Source organism: Pseudopodoces humilis, chromosome 26, assembly GCF_049639895.1.
Source record: "Pseudopodoces humilis isolate 2021_Gansu_Grassland_sample_001 chromosome 26, ASM4963989v1, whole genome shotgun sequence".
Lineage (NCBI taxonomy): Eukaryota > Metazoa > Chordata > Aves > Passeriformes > Paridae > Pseudopodoces > Pseudopodoces humilis.
The window spans coordinates 3542834-3568967 of NC_142225.1; the positions used below are offsets into that span (position 1 = coordinate 3542834).

Sequence of the window (26134 nt, forward strand, 5' to 3'; positions counted from 1 at the left end):
GAGACAAATGGCATTCCCGGGCTGGGCAATCACTGTTCCCGATATCCCTCCCCAGCCAGGCAGGAATGCTGCTGCTTTCCGCTCTCCCAAACCATGGATCCCGTTGGATGCAGGAAGTTTTCATGGCTTCCCAACTTGTTTTTCCCTCCTGCCCCTCGCCTGGCTGCTCCCAGACTCGCTCAGGAGCAGCATCAGGATGTGCCTGGCCTGGTTCCAAGCCCTCTGGCATCAGCTCCTGGCTGATGGTCCCGGGAGAGCATGGATTGCACATTTCCCCCCTTCTCTCAGCACCTCGTTTGTCTGGAGAGGGATGGCAGTGCAGGGGTTGTGTTCCCGAGAGGGATCAGTTTGCCAGGCTCAGTGAGGATGGGAGAAGGGGCCACTTGAAGACTCAAAGTGGCAATTTTGATATTATTGTGATTAGCAATTACAGTAGAAATATAATTGACACAGGTGTCATTGTAGTGCTGGGACATTCACATCCTAAAAACCTTGTCCTGCAGGCTCAGGATGTAAAAACACAAGCCAGGAGAGAGGAATTTCTCTTAGAGATGGGGAAACCGAGGCAGCAGCAGATCTGCCTCAGCTGCGGGACCACCAGGAACAGCTGAAGAACCTGGGGTGGAGCAGAGGGGATCTGCCTGGAAACAAGAAACTCGGAAAACTCCAGCGCAGATAACAACATTCCCTGCCTGGGAAAGCTGTTTCCATGCAAGCCAGGCAGCTGGACAGGGTCACAGGTGAGTGACTGTAGTGCTTGGATGGGTTTATAAAGGGAGGGGAACCTGCAGGAGCATCCAGGTGTGACAGGAGGAGAAGAGCTCTGACCTCCAGTGTCTTGTGGCTGCTCTCCCAGGTAGGTCTTGGCATCCCTTGGCCACAGCAGAGCCAGCTCAGAGGAGGAGGGAACAAAATCAATGCAGAAGAAAGGGGGAAGGTGCTTTTCCCTCATCCCAACTTGGGAGCACCGATCCCAGCAGCTCCTGCCGCCGGTGGGCACCTGGCAGATACCGGGCACTGCCGCAGAGCTGTGGGGTGCCCTGGTCCCTCTATGCTCAGGAGCTGCTCTGAGCAGGCACAAAACCGCTCTCAGACAGGTCCTAGTGCCAGGAATGCTTGGATTTTTTGTGAGACAGCTCAGTAGGTGAATGTCCTGCCCTGTTACAGTGCCAGCTGCCCACCCCTCCTGCCCCCACACTGGCACTTGGCTGGGTCCTGGGGGGGTGAGCAGAGCTGGCACCGCTGTCCCAGCCCCTGTGCCCACAGTGCTGATGCTGAACTTGGGATCCTCCTGCTTTTTTCTTCTCCCTTTGGAGCTGGGAAGCAAATCCACCAAGTGCTCTGTGCCTGGAGAGGTGCTGAGCTGGAGATCTCAGGGCTGGAATACAGGTCCTGCCTGCCAAGCTGGGGAGGGCCATTCCACAAGTATATTTCTGAGTGGAGAAGTCTGTGTGGGTGTTTCTGGGAGAAGAGGGAGTGAATCAGTTCCTGAAGGGATTAGCTAAGAAGAGCTGAAGGAGGTGACTGGGTTTATTTTCTTTGTATTCAGCAGTATTTTATTTATTTATATACTTACTGCAGTGATAGAACAAATGAAAAAGTACCAAAGATTGATGCTGCTGAGGTTGCATTGCAAGGGGAGCCTGAGAATTCCTGCCTGGATCCCTGCAGGAAACAGGGCTGGGACACCCTGGGAAGTCCCAGGGCAGGAGGTGGCTCTGGTCTGAGTGGACAGGGGGAGGTGGCACTGGTGCAGTGCCCAGGGAAGGGAAAGGAGAGGATGTGACTGACAGGTGCTGTGGAAAGGGAATATTTATTAACTTCTACTGGCCCCTGGTTCAATACCAGCTGATATTTATGGGAAATCTAATTCAGGAGTCAAATCTGACCTAACAATGTCTTCTCAATAATGTCCAAACCAAGAGGTTGCTGAAACTAATTAAGGATCAGGCTCCAATCAGGTGGAGAAGTTAAGCTGTAGGACCAGATTTCATTAAGTCTGTCCAGAGAGAATATTTTAATATTTAAAGAGAACATTCAATGTTTACATAAGTCCTTTCCTGATGTGAAGTCATAGTTAGATCACTTCAGAGGTGGTTTTTAAAGCCCTTTATCCAGGCTCAGACAGAGCCAGGCTGGAAAATGCCTTTCTCATCTCTCTTGGACTCAATAAGGCTTCTTAAAAGATCCAGTCCATCCAGGAAGGTTTCCGGTGGTGAGGAAAATCAAAACAAAAAATTAACAAAACGGCTGTGTGAAGGTTTTTCTCTTTGCAGCATCTCTGTCCCCTGTGCTGGTGCTGGGATTGATGAATTTGCTCCGGATGTGTGCAGGTCCTAAACCAACTCAGCTGCAGGGCTGAGGCTCGAGAACTCAGGGAGGCTGGAGCAATCCTGAAGGGCTGGGCTTGAAATCTCTGGAGATGTTGCTCAAGAACAAATCTGTTTACACAAACAGCTTTGAGAAGAGAATTGTCAGTCAAGGCACTTCTATTCTCAGCTCAGGAGCAACTGGAAGAGTAAATATCCCTCTAGTGGGCTGGGGCTGAGCTGGATCGCAGCTGGTGCAGAGCCAAAGGCATTTCTTGTCAAACACCTCTCTCCACTCTTGTCCCTGTTGTCTCCTTTCCCATGTTGACCAGGCTCTCAGGATGGTTTCGAGGAAGGTGGTGGCCAGTTTGCTGCTGGTGTCCCTGCTGTCTGTGCTGGCTGAGCAGACCCAAGGCTTCATGCCCTTTTTCACCCAGAGCGACTTCCAGAAAATGCAGGTAACCCCTCTGGAATGAGTAAACGAGGAAAAGTTTCTCCCATCCTCATCCCCCAAACTGCCAGTGCACACCATCAACAGGAGACACTGATTTCCTTCTCCCACAATCCACGGCTTTGGGGGGAAGCCAAGGGGATTTTGAAGAGAGGGTATTTTAGAGAGCCTGGACCCCTCTACCAAAGGTCTGCCACACCTGTGGGGCTGTCACCTGCTGTCCCTGAGGGTCCTTTCCCTTTCCTCGGTGCTGGAATTCTTCCAGAGCAGCTGCAGCCTCCCATCAGCTCAGTGATGGCTCTTTTGTTGTAACAAATAATTAACCATCCCCCGGCTGGTTGTCACCTCTGGGACGCGCAGAGAGAACGTTTTTCCTTTTGAAGTGAAACAAATAGCGTTGAAAGGTGTCAGGCAGGCTCAGAGAAGGCAGCTTCTGAAACACAGCCCCAGTGAGCTTCCCCCGCACTGCCGAGCCCCTGCATACCGGGAGAAATCCCGTTTCCAACACCTATCCCTGGATAACAATTGCTTTTTGTGGGGACCACAGGCATCCTTCAATGTCCTTGAGGAGGATGGGGGACCCACATGGGCTGTGGCTGTACCCCACAGCCCTCGTAGCTCTGTGTCTGCGAGGGACTGGGGGTTTTCTGCATGAACAGAGGGGGAACTCTGTCCCCCAAAGGCTGTCCCTGCTCCTCCTGTGCTCACCCGCTGGACACTGAGCACGGCCTGTGCCATGTTTGATGAGTCCTGCTGCATCTGTCACACTCCAAAGCACCTCTGACTTTTTCCAGAGGCTCCTGAAGGCAACTTTAGCCCCATAAATGGGAATGGGCTGACATTACAGACCTGCAGAAAGGCTGGGAAAACGTGACCTCTGCACATGCAGGGCTCGGTCCAATTTCCGTGCAGTGCTCCAGAACAGACCCAGGCCAAGTTCTGTGGGACAGCTGGGTAAGGTCCCAGTGCTGTCAGCCCCCATGGGAAGGTCCCAGTGCTGCTGACACACATGTGAATCCTGTTTACTGCAGACCTTCACACACCACCCCGAAACCCGACCTTGTCCCCAGCACTGCTGAATTCCAGTCCCCAAAGGCCACTCAGGCCACAGTTGATGGGCCCTTCCCAGGAGAATTCCACCATCCTGGTTCTGTGCCCAGCACTGTGGATTGTTGGGACAGTACAGAGTGGGTTTGCTGCTCACCCCAGCATCACCAGCTGCCCCCTCTGCTCTCTGCCCCAAAGCTGCAGGAAAAGGAGAGGAACAAGGCAGGGCAGAAGAAGTCCCTGAGCTCACTGCAGCAGCTGGAGGAGGAAGGTTTCTCTGAGCAATCTGGCGTGGATGTCAACGCAGCCAAGACCCTCCAGGTATGTGGAGCCATTTGACTCTGAGAAGCCCATGGGACATGCAAGGGACAAGGAGTCCAAGAGATGTCCTCTGCCAGCCTGCCTGCTTACATCAGAGGGAAATTTTAGCTCCATCCCACAAATTATCCTGGTTGTTCAGTAGCCAGATCACCCCTGAGACCCGACTGCTTCTCCCTGAGGAAGATGGGAACAGCTCAAGGTCTCTTTGCCAGGCAGTGAAGCCCAGCCAGGTGCAAGGCAGGAGCTCCCAGTTCTACTTCAGCTCCTGCTCTGACCTCACAGCTCTCTGCACTGGCGAGGCCTTATTTAAAAACTTGGCCTCAAAGTCTGTATACAGAGCAGAAAATGGGCAATTTTAGGGATTGAAGTGCCAGGCTAAGCCCTTAAAGGCACGTACCTGGCTAGCCAAGTCTGAAAACTGTACTTTTCCTCTTGAGCGCAGGGAACTTTTTCCTTGTGTGGGCAGTCACTCCTGCAGGGAGCTCGGCTGTTCTCTACCAGCAAAATGGGGGTGCAGGTCCCCCCAAATAGGGACAGACCCAGTGGGTCAGGCAGCAGGACCTACCAGGCTGGAATGTGGCCAAGGCACAGCTTAATGTGCAACTCCTCCCACACTTGTGATGCACCAACTCTCGGTAACAGGATTTAAACAGCAAAAGGGCCCAGTTCAAAGCATGAAATACCCAGCACATCCCCACAGCTGACCAGCACCAGAACAGAGCTCTTTGCTTCAGGCACAGCTGGAACAGGACCACAGCTCATCCTCAGCTGTTGCTGGGCCAGGAGCTCTGCAGGCTCAGGCTGAAAGGGTCGATGTGCCACACAGTGGAGGATTAAAAGGTTCAGAAATTATTTTCTTTGCAGTCCCTGCTGCCAGGAGGTGCCTTTATCTGGATTTCTGAGGCAGCCCACGGGTTATGCAACAGCATTCTGAACAACTCAAGAGTGTGCTGTCTTCAAAATATTGCTTTTCCCCATATGAGGGTCATCCTCTTCCTTCCAAATCCTCCCTAAACCCTCCATCAACTCGACCAAAGTGGGGTCAAAACACCCCAACTTCCCTCCCTCTGCTCCCCTCAGCTTTTTTTTCTGACTTCTCTGGCTTCCTCCACAGCAGGCCCCTCCTGTCAGAGCTTGGCTCACCCCAAGGCAGCTGGAAATATACCAAGATGTCCTGGAGAAACTGCTGGCAGAGCTGTTACAGGACACCCCAGACGGTACTGTCAGAGGGTTGATTTCTGCCTTGGGAATTCTGCCTTTCCTTCTTCTCACCAGCTCATCAGCACGGAGATATTTATATTCCCCAGAAGGGTTTTTGTGTCATGTTTGCTCGCTTTGTGGAGCCCTCAGTTGCCAACCGCTCCCGTGTGCACCCTTCTGGGAAGGTTATTCCCTCGTAAGGTGCTGCCTGTGCCCAGAGCTGATATTGACTGGCAGCAGCAGCACAACCCTTCTCAACAGCTCTGTTTGCCACTTCCCTGCTCCTCCTCTTCCCAAAAAGTCCTCAGTCTCCAGGGAACAATTTCCAGCAGAGCTCATAACAGCAGCTGTACCTGTGAGGCAGCTCAGCACGTGCAGCCAGCTTGGAACACCTCGCTGCCTGCACGGGGGCTTAACACTGACACTTAATTACACTCCAATTTGCTGCAAATCCTCCTTACCTTTGGGAAATCGTGTGTGGGAATTGCAGCAGCAAATATCCAGGGGCAGGCTGTTGTGCAGCTCTTCCCACCTGCAGGTTGAGGGATGGTGGGATGGGGCTGTGCCTTTGCGTTTTCTGGGATGTTGAAGCCCAGGAAAGGGGGTCCCAGTCTCCCTGTGGGAGTGTTCTGCCTGTGCTGATCCCAGTTTGCCTCTGAGCTTTCAGTTAGAGAGCTGAGGAGGAGGAAACAACACATAAAGCTCTGGAAAGACTGAATGCCAGATTTAAGGACACTTGTGCTTTTCTTTCTTTTCTATTTAGCTGACTGATATCTGCAGGATCAGAAGAGAAAGCGTTGGAGCTGCTCAAGCTGAAAGACTCCACTTATGTAAACGAAATCTGTAAGAGAGATTAACAAAATCTGAGGTGAGATAATAAATGTGCAGCGTAATTAAAAGGAGGATTTGTGTCTTCTGTCCTGCCAACCTCTCAAACAGATGGGGAGTGCCCAGTGTGGGAAAGAAGAGAGAGGGAAGGCTCCAGGTTCTGGAGAACATCCCTGTTTTCCTGAGCACTGCTCTGGGGAGTCCTGTGAGGAGCTGAGGGAGCTGAGAAGGGGGCTCAGCCTGGACAAAAGGAGGCTCAGGGGGGTTTTCTAGCTCTGCACAACTCCCTGACAGGAGGGGACAGTCAGGGGGGATTTGGGACCTTAACCCATGGAACAGAGCCAGGAGGAGAGGGAGCTGTGCCAGAAGAGGCTCAGAGTGGGCATCAGCAGGAATTTCTCCATGGAAAGGGTGCTCAGGCCTTGGAAGTGCCCAGGGAGGTTTGGAGTGCCCACCCCTGGAGGTGTCCAAGGAAAGCCTGGATGTGGCACTCAGTGCTCTGCGCTGGGGACAAGGTGGACATCCTGGAGTCGATGATCCTCAAGGGCTTTTCCAACCTCAGGGATTCTGGGATTCTGTGAAAGTGTGTGGCAAAGCCTGAGGAATCAGTCTTTGAGGAGTATGAAGTCATAGCCCTTCCTTATGGCAATGAGGGAAACAGAGGCAAACCTTTAAACCTTTACCATATCTCCTGGCTGAACTGGTAACATGAGGGGTTCTCTGGGTATCCCTGACTCAGCTACCTGCTGCAGGAGGGTGCTCTGGCCCATTCCCACACCGCTGGAGAGTGCAGGTGCCCTGATGGGCAGCCCCTCCCTGTGCCCAAAACCCTCCTATCAGCCTGGTGCTATAAATCCACCAGCACTGTGAGGAGCAGCTGTGCCAGGCACAGTGTGATGGAACGGCACTCTGCCCTTTCTCCTGCCTCTCCAACACACCCCGAGGTGAAATCCTAATTCCACTTGAACATCCTGCTCTCCATTTCCATACCTTTGGCTTATCTGAGAGCTACTCCTCTCTGCTGGCAGCAGGAAATCCAACATATGTAAAGTATGGATGGATGAGATCAATGGTATGTACGTGAATATATCCAATTCCAATCCAATTTTATCCTCCCAACCTAACAGGAGTTCTGTTCTCACTGAGCTCATTCCAAGAGCTCTGTTTGTGCTGGAACAACACCCCTTGGAGCACTCTGCCGTAAGCAGCCCTCGGGAGAGGAGAAAGCTCCCAGTGGATAATGGAACAGGCAGCGTACAGTGGATTACAGCTCTAATGTTTGATCCAAAGGCACACTCCTTGTCCAGGGACTGATCAGCTCCAGGAAGCTCCCAGGATTGCTGAGGCAGTGTGAGCTGTGGAAGCTCTGTAATGACTCTGAGTGGGAGGGAGATGGGAAGTAACACATTCCATTAGGCTGGGAGTGAGAGCAGTCTGGGCTGCAGGAGCTCCATCTGCAGAGGGGTGATATCCATGGAAGAGCTGGCATGGGAATCACAGGAGGAGCTGTGCCACATTTACACCAGTGTGCAGCAAGGTCAGAATCTTGTTCGCTTCAGAGGACACCTCTTGCCTTGTTACTTCAGAGACACCCAAACCTTTACTCCAGCTTTGAACTTGCCACATGAAAACAAGAATTCCCCCTCAAGGGGCAAACTGCTCCCAAACCCCCTCCATCAGCTCCACTGTGGATCAGAGCTGTCCCTCCAGTGCGCCCTTTTCCCAGCTCCTTCAATCCCATTGTTTTCCAGACTAACACCTTCCCTGTGAGATCCAAGAAGGAAAGTTTTCCAGTGATGGAAAGAAAGAAAGTGAACATGAGCCTCTTGGATTTGCTTCCTGGACCATTTCCCACCAGGGTGATGCTGTGGAAAATTCCAGAGGGAGATCCACTAGTAGGACTCTGCTCTTATTCTTGGACCCAGGCAAGCTGCATCAGCAAGGACCAGCTTTGACCTCCCTCCATGGATTCTGCCAGCAGGTCTTCCCAGTTGTCCCAGTTATAAATGAGCTCGGGATGTAATGGCTGGTTGTGACAGAGACCACAGGAACCCCTGCCCCATCCTGCAGTACCAAATGTGTCCAAGCAGGCACCAAAGTACACCTTCAACTTCTGGGAGTAAATTCCTTCCACCGTCAGGAGCCTGGGCAGGAGAAGCAGAAATATTTTCACTGTGAAGAGATGGAGGGACCTCAACCAGCCCCTTCCAGGCTGTCAGGGCTCTGGGTAAGGAAGTGGTCTCCATGTTTCAGGACAGATATGTTTTCCCCCTGCCCTAGAGGGTGCTCTGGTAGACAGCAGCACCTAGGTCACACCAGCAGGCAGACAGGAAGAATCTGCTGCTCCAGAAACCGAACAAGAATTCCATGGTGGGATGAGCAGGCCAATAGGTGGGGAAAAGAGGCAGGGAAAAAGGAGAGAAAGGAATGGAGTCACCTCTGACTTCCTAAGGTCAGGACAGGCAGGAGGGCTCTTGGGTCACACCTGTGCCATGGCTGTGAGTGACAGGGTGACAAATGGGCACAGCCAGCTCCCAAGAAAGCCCTGACACTTCTCTGGTGCCATGTGCATGGCTGTCACCCAAAAGCCACGGATAAGGAGGTGGGTGGGGATGTGGGATTTCAGCAGCCCATCAGTCAGAGGTGCAAGGGTTCAGCTGCGGCATTTGGGGTGCAGCCATTCCCTGCTCTGGCATGGATCCATTCCCAGGGCTCTGCTCACACCAGCCCTGTCCCCAGACTGCCAGAACTGGAGCAGCCGGCGTGGCACGTCTGCTCCTCTGGCATGGGAGCCGCTGCCAGCAGCTCTGAGGCAGCTTCTGGGCTCGCAGGGAAAGTGGAGGCTGTCCCTCCATGCTGTCCCAGCTTCCCACAGCCAGCTCCGGCTGTTACCAGCCAAGAAACACTTTTTGCCTAGCCCATCTGTAGCCTCGGCACCGCTTGGTGCTCCCAGAGCCATGAGGATGATGAAGGGGTTGCAAAAATAGAAAATCCACTGTCAAATTCAGCATTGGCACTGTGGGCAAGGGATGGGAACAAAGATTGCCCATGGGGATAGAGGGTCTGACACGTCTATGCCTGCTGCTTTCCCTGTGGGGTTCAAAGGGGATTCTCCTATGGGCAGGAAGGGAAAGGGGTTGAGGATTTCTCTCCAGAAAGTATAGGCCCCTGATGCTGCTGAGCTTTGGTGCTGCCAGCCTCCTTCTGAGGAGGAATCACAGCTTTTCCCCCATCCTCCACTTGTCCAACACCAATCCCATGTCCTCCCCTCCAAAGACTGTGCAATGAGGCTGCTGGGCCAGGGGTAATTTCCCTGATGGACAGAATCACAAGTTGGAAGGATGGGTTTGGGCTTTTGTTGCTGTTTTCTCCAGAACAAGGTGAGTTCATGCAATTCCTGAGTTTGCACCAGCTCAGCCAGCATGCATCTGCATGTCCAGGCAGAGCTTCTGCAAAGTGGGAGCTGTGAGCTCACAGGATCTGTGTGATAGAAGCCAATTGGAATTTTTTATTTACATTAGACCCCTCCCCACATCATGAGCTGGAAGTGGAGCACAGAGGAGGCTCAGCTTAGCACGTTCACACTTCCCAGCACAGCTGAGTTTGCTCTTTAAATGGGTTCCTTGGCCTCTGCTGAGGATGTATTTGCTGTTGCCAACCTGACGAACAAATCTCAGCGTCTCGTTGCTACATTCTTGGATAAATTGCAAAAAGTGAGGTGAGCTTTGGGGACCTGCTAAGGAAGAGGGCTCCTAAAAGAAGGATTAGTGACAGGACAAGAGGTTATAACCTCAAGCTGTGTCAGGGGAGGGTCAGGTTGGACATCAGGAGGAGTTTCTCCATGGAAAGGGTTGTTAACATTGCAAGGGGCTACTCAGGGAGGTTTGGAGTCCCCATCCCTGAGGTGGCCAAAGAAGACTGGATTTGGCACTCAGGTGGGGATCAGTCACAGGTTGGACTCCATGGTGTTGGAGGGATTTTCCAGCCTCATGGACTCTGGGATTCTGTGATTTATGTTGGGAAGGCACAGCTCAGCTCTTTCAGCCTTGTGCTCCTCCGAATTCTCCCTCTCCCCACAGGTGCCATTCCCAAGGGAATGTCCCCCTCCCCAGTGTCACACATCCATCACCAAACCCATGGCATGCAGCCAGCCTTCAGCACCTTCAGCATCGCTGTTCCATTACCTTTAATTAAATTCCAACATTACACCACCGTATTTCAGCTGCTTTCATCGCTTTCTTTAGTGGCGGCGGCAGGAAAAAGCAATTACTGTTCATCACAGCTGTGCCAAAATAAATTTACAAGTCAACGCTTGGGTTTGCTGTTTCAGGTGTGGGGTGTGGAGGGACTCCCCCTTCCTAGGAAATATTTCATGGATCTGTATCCTGGTCCTGCTTGAGGTTCTGTCAGAGCTCAGCAACTGGGCAGCAATTATGGAAACGCATGTGGGGATGGAAGTGGGCTGGGAAAGGGACGTTTTTGGGAGAATGACCCTAAAAGTGTCAGAACATCGGGGTGAGGCAGGAGCCACTCCAGGAGCGGCCCCACACAGCGATGCGGGACAACCCATCATCGAGACCGGCTCGTCCCGCAGATGAGGCAGCTTTCGCCTTTTGCCTTCCTCATTTCTCCCCCTTTTCCCCGGTCCCGAGGGAGCAGCGAGGAGCGTGAGTCGCTGCTCCCTCAGGACACGGCGGGACTGGGAGTCCCCACCTCCCTTGACCTTCTCAACATGGCGCCCGCCCCCGCGCCCTTTCCCCCACACGCCCTGTGCCCTTCCCAACATGGCGGCGCCAGGGGAGCCAGGGGCCCCTCCCAAGATGGCGGCGTCGCTTCCCGCCCGCGGGGCGCTTCCGGCGGGGCCTGGCGCGGTCATGGCGGAGCTGACGGACGCGGAGCTCCGCAAGGAGCTGCTGGCGCTCGGCTACCGCCCGGGGCCCATCACCGCCACCACCCGCAAGGTCTACATCAAGAAGCTGGGCTGCCTGCGGGCCGAGGTGGCAGCGGCCCGGCGCAGCGGCCGCACTGCGCCGCCCAGCCCGGGCCGCTCCTCCGCAGGGCCGCCGCAGGCCTCGCCCTCGCGGCAGCCCTCCGGCTTCACCAGCGGGGCCGCCCGTGAGAGTGAGGAGGAGGACGAGGAGGAGGAAGAGGAGGAGGAAGTGGGGCGGCCGCCCGCGTCCCGCTGGGGGACGTTGGGGGAGAGCGGCGGGCAGGCCTGGGGGGACCCCCGGGGGTCCCCGCCGGGCCGGGGCGGAGGCGTCAGGGCTGAGGGCAGCCGGTCCCGGGACAGCCTCGGGAGGCTGAGCCCTTCAGAGCAGTGGGGGACGACTGTGGAGAGAGGTGGCGGTGGGCTGGGGGCATCCCTGGCTGGGCACGGGGGGTTGAGTTCCCCCTCGCAGTGGGACACGTCCATAGAGAGGAGCGGGGGCCTTGGGCTGGACAGGGCCGGGGAGCTGAGCTCTGCGTCCCATTGGGAGACATCCAGAGATGTTGCAGAGCACGGCCGGGGGCTCAGCCAGGGGCTGGGGGCGACCCTTGATGGGTTTCGGGGCTCCTCATTGCAGTGGGGCGCCTCAGAGAGGAGTGGGGGGCTCAGCAGTGGCCTGAGACCGACCCTGGACAGGTTTCGGGGGTCAAACTCCGCATCCCAGTGGAGCCCCTCAGCAGAGAGGAGCGGGGGGCTCGGCAGCCGGGCTGGCTCGGGGTTGGATGGTGTTGGGGGACTGAGCTCCACGCCCTACTGGGCCTCCTCAGCAGGCTCCAAACCCCTTCCCAGCGAGGAGGAGTCCAGGAGCCACTGGGGGACATCAGGAGGGGGAATCAGGGCACAGAGCTCCCGAGCTGCCTGGGACACGGCGGGGGAGAGGAGGGGGCTCTCCTCCAACATGTGGTGGAGACGGGAGAGCGAAGTGACCCCCAGCACCCAGTGGGTCTCCTCAGCGGCCCCCGGGAGGTTCAGCAGCCTATTCAGGAGAGGGAAGGAGGACCTGGCTTCCAGCGTTGGGAAGGAGGCAGAGCGGGATGCGGGCAGCCGGGCTGGGGGGCTGATCCGGCGCTTCCCGTGGCGGGCAGTTGGCGATGGGGGGCATGGAGTGACCCCACGCACGGCCCTCCTGCGCTCAGCGCCGAGGCAGCAGCCGGAGGGGAAGGGGAAGGGCCTGGAGTATTACCTGTCCCAGTTCCTCTGCCTCGCCACCTTGGTGCTGCTCCTGATTTTTCTGGGGATCCTCGTGGTGAAGATGGTTGGGTCAGGCTGGCTGGACGGGAGCGAGGAGAGCTGTACGTGCACTGGTTTAATTCTCATTTAAACTTTATTCCTCACCTGTCTTCCTGCTTTCCCTTTATTGCTTCAATTCCCATCACATTTATCATCCTCACTGCCATAACCTGACATGTCTGTTTCTGTCCCTCTTCCCATCTCCCCTTTCCAATGGGAAACCTTGTTAGTCATGGGAAGCAAATCAAAAGTTTGCTTTTTCCAAACGAGTTTGGCCTTCAGTCCTTCAGAATCATGTGGTTTATGTGGAGTGCCATTCCTGCTGGGCCAAGGATGGATTTTATGGATGTCTGCTGGGCCAAGGATGGATTTTATGGTGTGACATGATGTCTGTGTAGTACCTGGGGTATGTTTTTGATGTTCCTCTGCCAGCACAGCCCTTCCCAGCCTTTATTCTGTTCAAGGAGGAAGTGCAGCAGATCAATTCAGCACTTCAGGTGTGGCAGTGTGTCTCTCTCTTCCATGAGAAATGGAAAGGGGTTTCCCCAGCAGCTGTTTTTTAAAGCTGAGTTCCCCAGCTGGAACAGTTGGAAATAGGGGATATTTCAGGCTTTGAGCTGAACAATGAAGGGTTTGGAGGCTGTTTTGGGAAGGTGCTGGTTCTGAGCCTGGGCACACCGTGCCCTTGGTGTGGGCTGGGAAAGCTGCTGCATTCCCAAAGCCAGGATAAAACTGCTCATTGTCACTGGATTGTCCTGTTTCAGCTGACACAGGAGTTCTGGAGGCAGGAACATTGCCCAGGTTCGAATTGTGCCAGCCCTGGGGCAGTGCAGGGTGCTGGACATGCTGCAGGTGCCAGGAGCTGCTCAGGCCCTGCAGAGCCCAGAGCTGCAGTCAGCCCTCCAGGAGGGTTCATTTCCCTCCTTGGCTGTGCTGGGATATTTCAGGTGACCCTGGTGGGCAGTAAGAGGCAGCACTGGAGTGTGAAGATCAGCGTGAAGCTTCTCCTCAAACAGGAACTGTTGAAACATCCAGCCCCAGTTTTCACTCCCTAGCTGAACACATTCATCAGCTCCATCCCTGCAGTGTTTTTCCTCGGGGCTGCTTCCAAAGCAGCTCCTGAAGGGGCTGTTTGCACCTCCAGGTGCTGCCAGGGGGAGATGAACAATAGCAGAACCTGGCTTTAAGTTGAGCCTGCTTTTAAAAAGATAATTATTTTCTTGATCAAAGCTCTTAATTTGCAGCCACCTAACTCACCCTCTTCTCTCTCCTAGTTAATCTCTTGCCTGTGGATTGTGACAAAAGCACGGATGAGGTAAGCATTTATTTATTTATCCTCACTCTTGTGAGCTCTCACAGAACAGTGATTATTCCAGGTATTGTATTCCATCCATAGCAGTATCCCTGTAGAATGATTAGTTCTATCGTTTTACAGAAAAATTGAGACTTGATGAGTTGGAATTAATGGGCCAGATTAAGTTAGGAGTGTGTATGAGACTCTGAAAGATAAAAATTTAAATTCCCAATTATGTGAATCAATTTCTTTTTAACAGTTGTACCAGCAGTGGTATTGGTTTGCAATAAAGCTGTTTTCAGCTTTAGCAGTACAAGATTTAATCCAGCTAATTCCCTGTGGAGTGCCTGCACAGCCCTGCTCCCTCTGTCAGGATGGATTTTTGGAAAAGCTGGGGCTGCCCCATCCCTGGAAGTGCCTGAGGCTGGGTTGGATAATGGATAAAATGGCAGCCTGGGATAGTGGAAAGTGCCCGTGGGATGGGTTGATCCCTTCCAACCCAAACCATTCCAGGATTCCATGGGCTGGTTTGGATGGGATATTGGGAATAAATCCTTCCGGGTGAGGAGGGGCTGGGATGGAATTCCCAGAGAAGCTGTGGCTGCCCCATCCCTGGAAGTGCCCAAGGCCAGGTTGGACAGAGTTTGGAGAAATCTGGGATAGTGGAAGATGTCAGGGGTGGAACTGGGTGAGCTTTAAAGGTCCCTTCCAAACCAAACATTCTATGATTAGGAGGAAGAAGGTTTTGTGTTGGATTCTGAGTTCTGTGTACTGGAAAGTTCTGGAGGTGATGCTTCCATCTGTGGTGGGTCCGAGGCTGGTGCTGCAGGCTGGGCTGAGGGTTGGTGGCACTTTATAGAATCCCAGAATCCCAGACTGGTTTTGGCTGGAAGGGACCTTAAAACTCACCTGATTCCTCTGGGGAGGGACTTCTAGGAGATGCTCGGGGTCACTTGTGCCTGGAATGTTCCTCATTCAGGAGATCTGTTTGGAGCTGGTGGTGGAGGACTGAGCCAGACTAAAGATATAGTTCTGTCTGGTGTTTGGAGCTGCACTCCTGCTGTCCCCATGCCACTGTTGATGTGTGTCCCTGTCTGTGCCCTGCAGTTCTGTCAGGCCAAGCACAAGGATGTGACCATGGCCGTGCTGCACGAGCTCTACAATTACCTGTCTGTGCAGGCAGGTGAGTGCCAGCGCATCCCCACCCCTGCTGAGCCTGCAGGAGCTGCCTCTCCCAGCTCCAGCTCGCTTCTGTCCCACTCTGGAGGGGTTCATGGAACCGGCAGTTCCCTTTGAGGAGTTCTGAGGCAGGCAGGGAAAGGTGGATTTATTTTTATTCTGAGTGTTGCTTGGCTAATGCACTCCTGTCACACTGCCTGGGTGAGTGGGCCTTGTTTGTACTTGAAGTGTTGGGATTTTCAGGTAGGATTGGTTGGCTTTGTTATTCTTTTCTAACAACAGCTTGAAATTGTCTTCAAGATAGAACCAGGAGTGTAAACTGATATGTTCTTACACATGAAGTGACCTAAGAAATTATCATTTCTGCTGAAATGTGGTGGCAGATGTGTGAGTGCCTCTCCTTTTCCTCACCAGAGTGGGACAGGCTCTCTGACATGAGGAGCTGACCCAGCACAGTCCCTACTGCAGGGGTAAATCCAGCCCATCAACGGTATTTTGGGATGGAGTAGGCTGCTAGAAATCCACTGCATGAGCAGGGACCTGTTCAGCAAGATTCACAGCAGTGGTAATCAGTAAAAAGGTTTCAGTTCCATTTTCTGCATTTCAGGCCTCAAGGCTGAAGCCTTTGGATACTGAAGCCGCACAGAATTCCTAAATCTTTTCAAATCTCACTTCAGATTTCCACCAGATTTACTTAGCACATTTGTTTAGTCAACTTGGTGAGGCAAGATTTAGAGGATTTAGTACCTTGCCAGCATTTCTCTGCCTGGGTTAGAGGCAGAGCTGTGATTTCAGCTCCTTGGAGGCATTTTAAACACTGATCATTAGCTCCACACCTGATACCTGGTGGCAGCTGTGGTTCTGTGCTCTGCAAGGGGCAGGAGCAATACTTTTCCCCCCTCAGTGTGTGTTCAGCAGCTCTGAAGTGTCAGCTTTGATTGCCCTTATCCAGCGGCAGCTCTGAAGTGAGAGGTTTGATTGCCCTTATCCAACCTTCGTGCAGTGGCTGAGATTTTATTAATAGTCATAATCTGATCTGCCTGCAATATAAATCTCACCCTGGAATCATTTTGCTCAGGGCTGGGGTGGATTGGAAAGGCGAGCATTTCTTGGTGTACGTTCAGAGCCTGGTTCTAAGCTGTTCAAGGGGTTTTTACAAACATAATTTTATTATTTGACTTTTCTTTTACCAGGTAATTTTGAATGTGGAAACCCTGAGAACTTAAAAAGCAAATGCATTTGGGTTAGTGAGGTGAAGGATCACGTGCTGGTGAGTGGGCTCTGAGCAGCTTTGTTATAACCCAGTGCTTAGTCTCTTATAAAGCAATAAATAATAGACACTAAAACAATTCACCATCTATTTTGCTTCCTCATCCTGCTTTGATTCTCTCCTATATCTCTCACTTCCCCTTTGGCCAGTCCTGTTCTCAGCAGTTCTTTTGAAAATCATTTTCTCCTCCATCTGTGATTCACCCCCCTGTAAATCTTAATAGTTTGTTTTTTCACTGGAGCCATCAGTCTTGTGAAACCAGAAATTTCCCTGGATTGAGGGCTGGGCAGAAGGATTTTTCTCTACTGCAGAGTGTCAGGAGACAGACTGCTCTGATCCAGCATTCCATTTCTTTCCTGGTAACCTGTCAGTAAGATTATGTTGTATTTAGTGGTTAGCCCTAACAGTCTGGGATGGTGTTATTTCACAAAGTGCTTCATGCATCATCTCCCCAGTCAGAAGACTTTAGGCCAGGCAGACCTTCAGGCTTAGTTCTCCTCCCTCCAGTTTGCAGAATCCCGATAAGAATTCACCAGGGGACAGCCCCTGTGGAATGAATTCTCCCACTGCTGTAATGAAATCATGTTGGTCAGTATTTTAAATGAATGGAGGACTAATCTTCTTATGGCTTCCTTTGCACAGAATGTAACTGGCAGTTCCTCACAGAAGTTTGAAGCTGCCCTGCACTGGATACTGAACAGCAACAAGGATTTGGGAATTTGGTGAGCAGAAACCCTCTGTGTCAAAGTTAGGGATCTGCTGATACTGAGCAGCAAGAGGGATTTGGGAACTTGGTGAGCAGAAACCCTCTGTGTCAAAGTTAGGGATCTGCTGATACTGAGCAGCAGCAGGGATCTGGGAATTGGGTGGGTAGGAGCCCACTGTGTCAAAGTTGGGGATCTGAGTGTTGGCTGGGGTGGAATTTGACAGGGTCAGTGGTGCCCTTCAGCTCCCAGAGCTCGTTAGGCTTTAGCAGATAGGCTGGGATTGGCTGTGGCAGAGCTTGCTGGGCAAACTTCCAAAGGAAAATACAGCCCTGCAGCAGGATAGGAGCTGAGCTCCCTCCAGGAGACAGTTCCCAGCCCAGGCTGTGGGACACAGGGATGTGTCCAGGGATGTGTCGCAGGTGGGATGGAAGTTGGAGGCCAGGGCTGCTTGTGGCCATCAGTGGTAGTGTTGTGCCTCCTGTGGAGTGGTCCTGGTGTCCTGCCCACTGTCCTGTGCCTACAGCTCTTCCTTAACTTACCCACTTTTCCTAGAATAAGCTCTCTCCAGAACATCTGTGCATTTGTGGAGCTGCATCCTTGGACCAGAGGGTTCTTTGGCCAGCAAAGCTCTCTGTGCAGTGGGTGGTGTCACCCATGCTTTGGGATCCTCTGGAGCAAGTCCTGAGGAGCAGCAGAGGGAAAGGGATGTTGAATGATACCTTCAGTGTCAGTTGTGTCTCTGGCAGAGCACCTGCCAGAATCTCAGAATTACTGAGGCTGGAAAATCCTTCTGGGATCACCAACCTGTGACTGATCCCCGCCTGGACAACCCCACCAGAGCACTCAGTGTCACATCCAAGTGAACATTCCAGAGATGGGAATTCCACCACATCCCTGGGCAGCCCCTGCCAGTGCCTAACCACCCTTTCCATGGTGAAATTCCTCCTGAAAGGATGGCCTGACTGACTGTGGGTGCTGGGGGGTTACTGAGGGGGCATTTCTCAGACAACAGGCTCCATCCATCAGAAAGAACAGCAGTACTCAGTTTTCAGGGAAAAAAACACAATATCCTATCCATAACCTACAGAAAGAATGTTATCCAGAGTCAGCAGCCATCATCACCTTCCTCTGGGAGGCGTGGGCTGCCTCCAGTCTGCTCTAACTCTAAAGCCTTAACAGTTGTTTGCATTTTCACGTTGCTAAATGTGTCTCTGATTAAGTGAATTGCAGCAGTCGTGGTGCTGGGGTTGGTGGGCAAGGCTTGTTGGAATTCCCACTGCTCCATTTGCTCTTAAATATTCCTGCAGCTGGTGCTGTGATCCACAGATCAGACAGCATCTGCTGCTTTGATTCCTGGGGTGTGCAAATGCCCAGGATGGGGCATGGCTTCCTTAGGGGCAGGGCTGGATTTGTAGGTGGGCTGGGATGCACAGTTTTCAAATTTTGTATTTTTATACTCCAGCACATTTCCAGTCAGAAGCCATGGGATACAATATCCTCCCACTTTTTATTTTGTTAATTAGCAGCTCTGCTGGCTGGTCCCCAAACAGCTCTGCTTCCCCGGAGCCAGTGTGGCAGCATCCCCAAAACCCTGCCCCTGGCATTTCTAGCTACATGAGATTATTTTTTAGTTGTTAGTCTGAGAGGCAGGACTGGAAATGAGCTTTGCACTGGGTGATTCTACTGCATGTTTTAAATACTTCCATGGAATTTGGGTTGTAAATAAGATGGGGGGTGGGACACAACCATGTGTGTGCAGCTCCTGCAGAACCCAGAACCAGGCCGAGCTCGCTGCAGTTTGTGAGCTGAGCACCTGTAAATTGAGCAAACCTCTTTGTCTAATGGTCTGTTCATAATTAGGAGCTTAAAAAACACAATCTCCTTTGGTCCAGCTCCCCTGGATCTGCAGGCTGTCCCTTGGACCCCTTGGTGCCTGTGAGCTCTCTCTGGGAATGGCTCAGTGTGGAGTGAGCCTGGGCTTGGGAGCAGCAGTGCTGCAGGGGAGGCTGAGGCTCTGCAGGGCTCTGTGCTGGTGCTCTGTCACTCTTTGAGCTGCTCCTGCTCCCAGCCTGGGTCCCCCAGCTCCCACTGCCAGGGCTGAGCAGTGACTCTGACTCAGGGAACGTTTCCATCTCCGTGCTGGGAGGTGGGAATCCAATTCCAACTTTAATCTTGTGCACGCTGAGAGGGGCTGCTCCGAGCTGTCAGAGAGGCAGTGCAGGGACACTCGATGTGCCAGTGGGAGCTGCGGCCCCACTGCCTTCCTGAAGCCACATCCATTCCTGGCCAATCAGCCAGTCCCCAAATGTTCTGGCAGGAGGCTCTGCCTGGGTGTGGGGGCATTTCCTGCGAGCTGCTGCATCCGCAGTCTGGTTGTTCTCCCGCCCTTGATTAAAGACTGCAGTTACAGCCTGCTCTGTTCACTGAGATTTTCTGCCTCTTTCCATCAGGTTGAAAGGCAGGGACCTGTCAGAGCCGGTTTCCAGCGTGGAGGAAGTGTTCTGCCTGGAATCTGCCCACCCCCAGATGGGGCTGGGCTGCCGCTTCCGCCGGGCCGTGGTCACGGCCATCAGGAACCTCTTCCTCTTCTTCTGGAGTAAGTGGCTCTTGGGGCTCAGCTGCAGGGATGAAGCCTTGTGATCACACATTCCTCAGCCATCGGAAATGCCTAGCAGAGGTGAAATAAATCTGCTGATGAGTTAATGTCTAATTAACCTTTGTTCTGGCAGCACAGGATACCCACAGCCCTCCTCTTGTGCTGTGAGTGCTTAAAAGTTGCTTTAAATCAGGCAGCTGATGAGCTCTCTGGGTATTCCTCAAGTGCCCATTATTTTGGGCTGCAGAGTAAGTGTGTTAACTTACCTTAAGGAGTCAGTTTTTCTTTTTTTCTTGCTCTAAGCTCTCAGGTCCTCCAGCCTCTTTAATAATGACTTGTAGCATTTCAGGGTTGGAGGTTTTATTGGAATAGTCTGTCACGCCTCAGCTGAGACAGGGGTTTTACCCAGCGAGGTGATAACGAGAGCCGTGTGACTACAGGAGTTTCTAATCCAGCCTGACAGGGAGGGGGTGACAAGGGACAGTTCTGTTTATTGCAGACACTGGGGGCATTGTCAGTCCTAAACCTTTCATACACATCTCCTGCATTTTGGGCTGCCACTGGAGCCCCAGGCTTTACTTCCCTATCCAGCAGCTCTCCACGGAGCAGTGAAACCTGACAGTTTTCCAGAGTGATTCTTGTTGGGGAGGCCTCTCTGGCAAAGCCTCCTCTGGGATTTGCAGAACTGAAGTCCTGTGGTTGTGCTGAGGTTTCTTTTGTGAGGGCATCTCTGTGCTGAGGCTTTCCCACCACCTCATCCCACATCCACAGGTGCCCTGTGCTGCAAGGGGGGGCTGCTCTGAGGGCTTTTGGGGTGCAGCTGCTCTGGGGAACAAAAGCAATCACTGGGAGTCAGTTCCAAGCAGGCCTTGGTCACAGTGTCAGAACTAAAACTGCATCCAGCAAGGACACAGCTGTCAGTTCCTGCATTCCCTTTTTTTTTATTCTCCTAGGTCTGATAACCCTTTGGGGGATCCTGCTCTACCTCCGGTATCGCTGGCGGAAGATGGAGGAGGAGGAACAAGCCATGTATGAAATGGTGAAGAAGATCATAGGTAGGAGCTGTGGGAGCACAGGGAGCCCTGCTCTGCTCCCTGCAGGGTTGAGCCCTCACTGCTGTGTCCTCCTGTCCTCCAGCTGTTGTCCAGGACCACTACAAGGAATGGGAGCGGAATTTGGAGCGTTACCCCTACGTTGGCATCTTCCACGTCCGGGATAGCCTGATCCCTCCTCAGAGCAGGTGAGCTGGCTCTGGGCACTGAGGAGGGCTGGAAGCAGCAGGATGGGATTCAGGACAGCTCCAAAATGCATCCCTGGAGCTGCTCTGCAGGACGAGGCTGGAGCCTTTGGGCTGGGAAAGGCTTGGACACAGCTCAGGCTGTGCCTGCACCTGGCGCAGATCAGTGTGCCAGCCCTGGGGCTGCTACTTGGTGCAGTGCCACGGGTAGTTGTCCTTGTTCTGTCCAGCAGTACCTGGGTCTGGTTTGCTTGGACCTGCAGCATCAGGTGTCCTCTGCTTCATCTGCTCGGTGTCTGGTGCTGTCCCCTTTCCCAGCCATCCTACTTGGCTCTCCAGACCAGAGCAGTTCCCAAGAGGGGCTCTTCTGCAGTGATTGTGGGCCTGGAAAGGGGCCAGTTTGAGTTGTGCAGCTGGGATAGGAGCTGGAGTGAGATGATTTGATTTGGGTTTTGTTTGTTTGTTTGAGGTTGTGTTTGGAGCTTTCTTGGGTTGGGTTTGGGCCTTTCTCAGGTTGGGTTTGTGCTTTCTCAGGTTTGGGGCTTTCTCAGGTTGGGTTTGTGCTTTCTCAGGTTTGGGGCTTTCTCAGGTTGGGTTTGTGCTTTCTCAGGTTTGGGGCTTTCTCAGGTTGGGTTTGTGCTTTCTCGGGCTTGGGGCTTTCTCAGACAGGACTTATGGTTGAGGTCATTGCTCTGTGGGTGGTGGGGCTGAAGGGCTGCAAGGATGGATCCTGCTGCTTTGCAGGGTTATTTCTTGTGTTTTGGTTAGATGGAGCTGCTTTGTCCTCCTGTGAAACATCCTCCCTCTGTGTCAGACACAGGATTCCTTTTCCTACAAGGGATGACTGCAGCTGTTTGAGCCATCCCTGGGTGTGAGATGCTCAGAACTGCTGGATCCAAAGCTGGGGTGAACATGAAGGTGAACATCTCACCCCCCTGGCTGAGATCTCTGTGTGCAGGATGGGGGAGGGCGATTTGCTCATTGAGTCCTTTTGCAGCACAAATTGAGGCAGAAATTCAGGGCACTGACAGAACCTCTTATCTTCCCCCCAGGCAGGATTTGTGTGGCCGTGCCCTGGTGTGAAATCTCTAACCCAGGGTTTGTTTGATGCCCCTTTCTGCCTGCACAGGGAACAGGAGGCAGCCAGATCCACAGGCACAGTTGCTGTAGGCAGGGAAGCACAACCAGCTTGGGATTCTCATTTATTTTCTTGCTGTTCCTCACAGAAAAAAGATGAAGCGGGTGTGGGAGAGAGCCGTGGATTTCCTGGCCTCCAACGAGTCCCGGATCCAGACAGAATCCCACAGGGTGGCAGGGGAGGACATGCTGGTGTGGAGATGGACTCAGCCCTCGTACCTGTCAGACTCGGAGCACTGAGGCAGCAGGAGGAGCAGCCGTGGATCTGGGTGGGGACATGGACCCTGTGCAGGGCTCAGGCCCCTCGCTGCTGGGGGAGGAGCAGGGCCTGGCCCCAGGGTTGGGGGTTGCACGGCTCTGTTTGCTCTCACTGCTGAAATTCTCCAAACACACACGTTCAGGGCAATATTGGCTTGGAAAGAAGAAGGGCTTGAGCTGGTGGGAAGCTGGAATTGCACCAAAGTGAGCCTTCCACAGAGACCTGGCTCCCGTGGCAAGCAAAGAATACACAAAGAATACAAAGAATAAACTGCACAGCCCTCTCGAGGGCTGGGGTGCTCTGCCAGAGCCTGGGGGTGCAAAATCTGACCTCAGTTCTGCAAAGGCCAACTGGTGGCAGAGTCCATCAAGGAATGTGCTGAAAGATACCATTTCCCATGGAAACATTTGGGTGGCAGTGCAGGCGTGTCTTTGTTTGCGTTTGTTTTTATCAGTGCAAAGACAGTGAGGAAGCACTTGCTGCTTCCCAGCAAGGAGAATGTTTTGTGTTGGCTTCATCCATCCAAAACTGGGGGAGGAGGGGGAAGGTGGGCCTGGAGAGAGAGGGGAGCCTGACGTGCCTTGGTGGTTTGGACTGGGCTGGGGGTGGTGGAGGAGAGTTTGTGACCCTGTTACACTTTTAAGTCTGCAGTCTGTGTGCTTTTATTACTTTTTGGGGGCTTGGGGCGGGGATTTGGGTGGGAAATAAAGGATATAGGAAGCTTTTAGAGGTGCTTTCCTGTGGCTGCAGCCCAGGACTGCCCAGTGGCTGTTACAGAGCAGCTTTGGGAGGGCTCTGAGGGCTCAGTGTTCATGTTTGAGCTGGGCAACTGCAGTGTCTGTGTTCGTGTTGGAGCAGGGATGTGCCAGCTCGGGGACTGTCGCTGTTCCTGCAGCCCCCTGTGGGTCCCAGGAGCAGCCTGGCTCTGTCCCAGTCCTGCTGCATCGTATCTCGTGTCTGTAATCACTTCAGCTTCTGTTTCTGTCCAGTGAAGGAACGTTTGTTTCCCAGGAAATGACACCAGTGTGTGGCAGTTCAGGCTCAGCAGAGGAGCTGCTGCTCTGCTCTTCCCAGGGCTCTGCAGCAGCTCCTGAGGCTGCAGGACTCAAATCCTTTGCTGGCCTTGGGCAGAAGTTGCAGAGCGAAGCCAGCAGTGATTTGAGCCCTGTAGCCCCTGGATGTTGCTCTCCTTGAGGACATCCTGGGGCTGGATGCTCAGATTGCTCCTGCCCCAGGCTCTGGGCTGGCTGAGGGCACAGCCCTGGGCAGGTGATGCCACTCCAGGTGTGTTCCTTGTGCCTGGCAGAGTCTGCAGCTCTCCCCACGTGGGGCGTTCCACTGGTACCCCTCGTGCTGCTGGGGCCCACAGAGACTCCGTATGGCTGGAGCAGAGCTCTCCAGGAGCAAAACCAGGAGATCTTTCCCATTAAATGGGGAATATCCTGCATGAAAGTGGCTCTGACCCCAAACTTTTGGGTGTGGGTGTTTGGGCAGGAGACTCAACAGCTCTTTGAGGCAAGGACCAGCCCCTTGCACTGTAATAAATAGGGAATAAAGGCAACCTTGATTCTTCCAAAATGTATCAAGATCATCACTGCTGCCAGAGAAATTCTCTCAAAACACCGGTGCCTCTGTTCTTAAACCTTTTTAAACTCTTGGTGGGGTTTGGGTGAGCTTTTTTAACCGTCCAGAAGTGCAGAGTCAGGCATTGCTGTCATCCTTTTGTATTAAACCTGGTTTTGTAGAACAGACTTCAATGGCTTGGTGCTGTTTCTATGTTCCATTTAGCTCTGTAAGAAATCAATATCAAAAATAAATTTATTACAAATAATTTAGTACTTTTATTTGTGCTCAGACATCACAGACTGTCCCAAGTGCTCTTGCTTGGATCAGGTCAAGTTCCAGCTTCTCCCAAGTTGTGGGGTGTGGCAGGAGCGGTTCCCCACTTGTGGGACTTCTGTGGAAAGGGGTGACTCACGATGAATTAATCTCATCCCGTGGCTCTGGGTGACAAAGGGGATTTCCAGTGGCACAGGGAGTGGCTCTGTGGCCAGCAGGAGCTACCTCCTCTCTGGCTGCAGCTGTTGCTGAGGTTTGGGAACAAAGGGGAGGGAATCAGTGCAAGGCCCCACATTCCTTGTGGGATGCTTTTACCCAGGTGAGGTTGCTAAGTTACAGCTGGAATCCATTCCAGGTTAGGAAATGGTGCTGTTTGGAACCGTTCCATGTGCCAGGGGGTGTTGCTGTCTGATGGTGGCTGTGACTGTCACCCCCACTGTGTCCCCTGTTCCATCTCTCTGGGGCAGAGCAGCCCCATTCCATTCCATGCCAGACTGGACTGGGAATTCTGGCAGTGCCAGCAGTTTTCCTGGGAAAAGCAGGTTCTGCCCTCCCACTGTGCTCCCTTCCCAGCCCCCACTGCCAACCAGAGCTGCTGAGGGCCCTTTCCCACTTTCTTGCAAAGTAAATTTCTATAATTAACCACATTTCTATAAATAACTTCTCCAATGGAGCTGTTGCATCCCCTCCCTGTCAGGGAGGCAAACGTGGCCCAACGAGGGCTCTGAAACGAAACCAACTCTCTATCTTTTCCTTTCCTGCTTCCATTTAAAGCCCTTCCCACGGGATGTTTTTCCTGCTGCTGACACGACAGCTGATGCTGCACCTTATTGACAGGCATGGAGTCAGGGCACAGAGCCAGTTCTCCTGGAAAGATCCAGCCAGAGAATGAGTCCTGCCCGGAGCTGCCTCCCTCCAGCACAGCCCCATCCATCCATCCATCCATCCATCCATCCATCCATCCATCCATCCATCCATCCATCCCCATCAATCCGGAATTTATCGGGGTTCCACCCAGCTTTAAGGAACGGTAGGTGTTGCAGGAGGGGTTTGTGGAGCCCTGTCCCCACCTCCCAGGCTCCCACACGAGGCCAGGCCTGTCCAGCAGCACCTGCTTTTGTAGGAACACTTCTGTGGGATCTGATGCAAAGCCCACGGGGGTCTGAACAGCCTCTCCAAAGCAAGGAGAGCCCAGTGGGTCATGGAAAGCATGGGCTCTGAGCTCATCTCGCCCCGGGTGGGGTGTGGACTCTGTGACCCCCACATTCCCCATCCCAGCTCCTGGCACAGCAGCAGCTCCTTGGAGTGTGCTCCTGAGGGGCAGGAGGACACCGGAACCCGCAGTGATGTCCCTGAGAGGGAGGAGAATTCCTGCATAGGGAATATCGGGATGAGTCCCGGTGTGCTGAGGTCACTCGGGGCAGCCCTGGCTCCCCCAAGGCTCCCAGCACCGCCAGTGTCCCCAGCCCGAGCCGCACTGGGACAGCTTTGGAGCGGGGGTGGCCAAGGTGGGAACATCGCTAGGCCCCTAATTAGTTCTTAATTAGCACAGCTTCAATCCGAGGCAATGTTCTCTCTCTGCGGAGTGCTCCACTCGTTAGCAGAGGCTCCGTGGTTACCTGTGCTGCTGCCCACCCCGCGGTGCTCCCGGGAATCCTCCCTGTGCCTGACTGCCGGGACACGGCTCCAAGCGGCATTCCCGGCCATGGAACACGGGAGACAGCCCGCGGGACAGGCCCTGCCAGGGGAAACGGGGGCACTGCCAGCTGAGCACTGCCAGGTGGACTCCCCAGTGCCCACCTGGATGCTCAGTCCTGCCTCTCACTGAGCCCCAGTGACCCCCAGCATGGGCCTGGCCCCTTCCTACCAGCTCTGGGATGGCTGGATTTAAAGCCTGGCACGTTTAGGGTTGGCAGCCTGGCCTGGCTGCTCTCTGGGGGCTTTTGGAGCTGGGGGCTGCAGTGGGTGAGGGACAGAACAAGTGCAGGGATGTCGGGACCTGCTGGGCACAGGGAGAGGAGCTGCTCTGGAGCCCTGCCCTGCCCCGCCTGCCCTGCAGAAGAAGGAGGAGGAGGAGGAGGAAACTCAGCTGGACTCGGGGGACAGGAGAGGAGGGAAGCAAAAACCCCATGTCTGGCTGTGCAGAGTGCTCAGGTAAGCTTTTTCTCCTTCAGAAACCAACCTTATAAAAAAAACCAAACTCTCAAACCAAAAAAAAAAACAAAAAAACCACCAAATAAAAA

The 26134-nt window shown here is 53.4% G+C and overlaps 2 protein-coding genes across 5 annotated transcripts; both read left to right on the forward strand.

The window, feature by feature from the left end:
* Positions 1 to 657: 657 nt before the first annotated feature.
* Positions 658 to 6231, forward strand: MLN (motilin). 3 transcript variants are annotated; one of them, XM_088067194.1, is made up of 5 exons: positions 658 to 740; positions 2642 to 2767; positions 4006 to 4128; positions 5243 to 5345; positions 6092 to 6231. In XM_088067194.1, the coding sequence occupies exons 2-5, from the start codon at positions 2651 to 2653 to the stop codon at positions 6097 to 6099; spliced, it is 351 nt and encodes a 116-aa protein (XP_087923320.1). In that variant the 5' UTR covers positions 658 to 740; positions 2642 to 2650; the 3' UTR covers positions 6100 to 6231. The 3 variants fall into 3 exon arrangements, with proteins under 3 accessions (XP_087923320.1, XP_087923319.1, XP_087923321.1); XM_088067193.1 differs by lacking the exon at positions 658 to 740 and adding an exon at positions 816 to 856; XM_088067195.1 differs by lacking the exon at positions 658 to 740 and adding an exon at positions 816 to 856 and having other exon boundaries at positions 5246 to 5345.
* An 819-nt stretch (positions 6232 to 7050) lies between these two features.
* On the forward strand, positions 7051 to 23883 carry LEMD2 (LEM domain nuclear envelope protein 2). 2 transcript variants are annotated; one of them, XM_088067130.1, is made up of 10 exons: positions 7054 to 7100; positions 7284 to 12435; positions 13648 to 13688; positions 14775 to 14850; positions 16040 to 16116; positions 16759 to 16838; positions 19274 to 19419; positions 20373 to 20474; positions 20557 to 20659; positions 21883 to 23883. In XM_088067130.1, exons 2-10 carry the CDS (start codon positions 10941 to 10943, stop codon positions 22031 to 22033), a joined length of 2271 nt encoding a protein of 756 aa, XP_087923256.1. In that variant the 5' UTR covers positions 7054 to 7100; positions 7284 to 10940; the 3' UTR covers positions 22034 to 23883. The 2 variants fall into 2 exon arrangements, with proteins under 2 accessions (XP_087923255.1, XP_087923256.1); XM_088067129.1 differs by having other exon boundaries at positions 7051 to 12435.
* Positions 23884 to 26134: the final 2251 nt, after the last annotated feature.

Coding starts and splice junctions, on each gene's coding strand:
- MLN (XM_088067194.1), top strand. CDS start 2,651: ATGGTTTCGAGGAAGGTGGTGGCCAGTTTGCTGCTGGTGTCCCTGCTG. Junction 2,768..4,005: donor GCGACTTCCAGAAAATGCAG/GTAACCCCTCTG, acceptor TCTGCCCCAAAG/CTGCAGGAAAAGGAGAGGAA. Junction 4,129..5,242: donor ACGCAGCCAAGACCCTCCAG/GTATGTGGAGCC, acceptor CTTCCTCCACAG/CAGGCCCCTCCTGTCAGAGC.
- LEMD2 (XM_088067129.1), top strand. CDS start 10,941: ATGGCGGCGCCAGGGGAGCCAGGGGCCCCTCCCAAGATGGCGGCGTCG. Junction 16,839..19,273: donor AACAAGGATTTGGGAATTTG/GTGAGCAGAAAC, acceptor TCTTTCCATCAG/GTTGAAAGGCAGGGACCTGT. Junction 19,420..20,372: donor CCTCTTCCTCTTCTTCTGGA/GTAAGTGGCTCT, acceptor TTATTCTCCTAG/GTCTGATAACCCTTTGGGGG.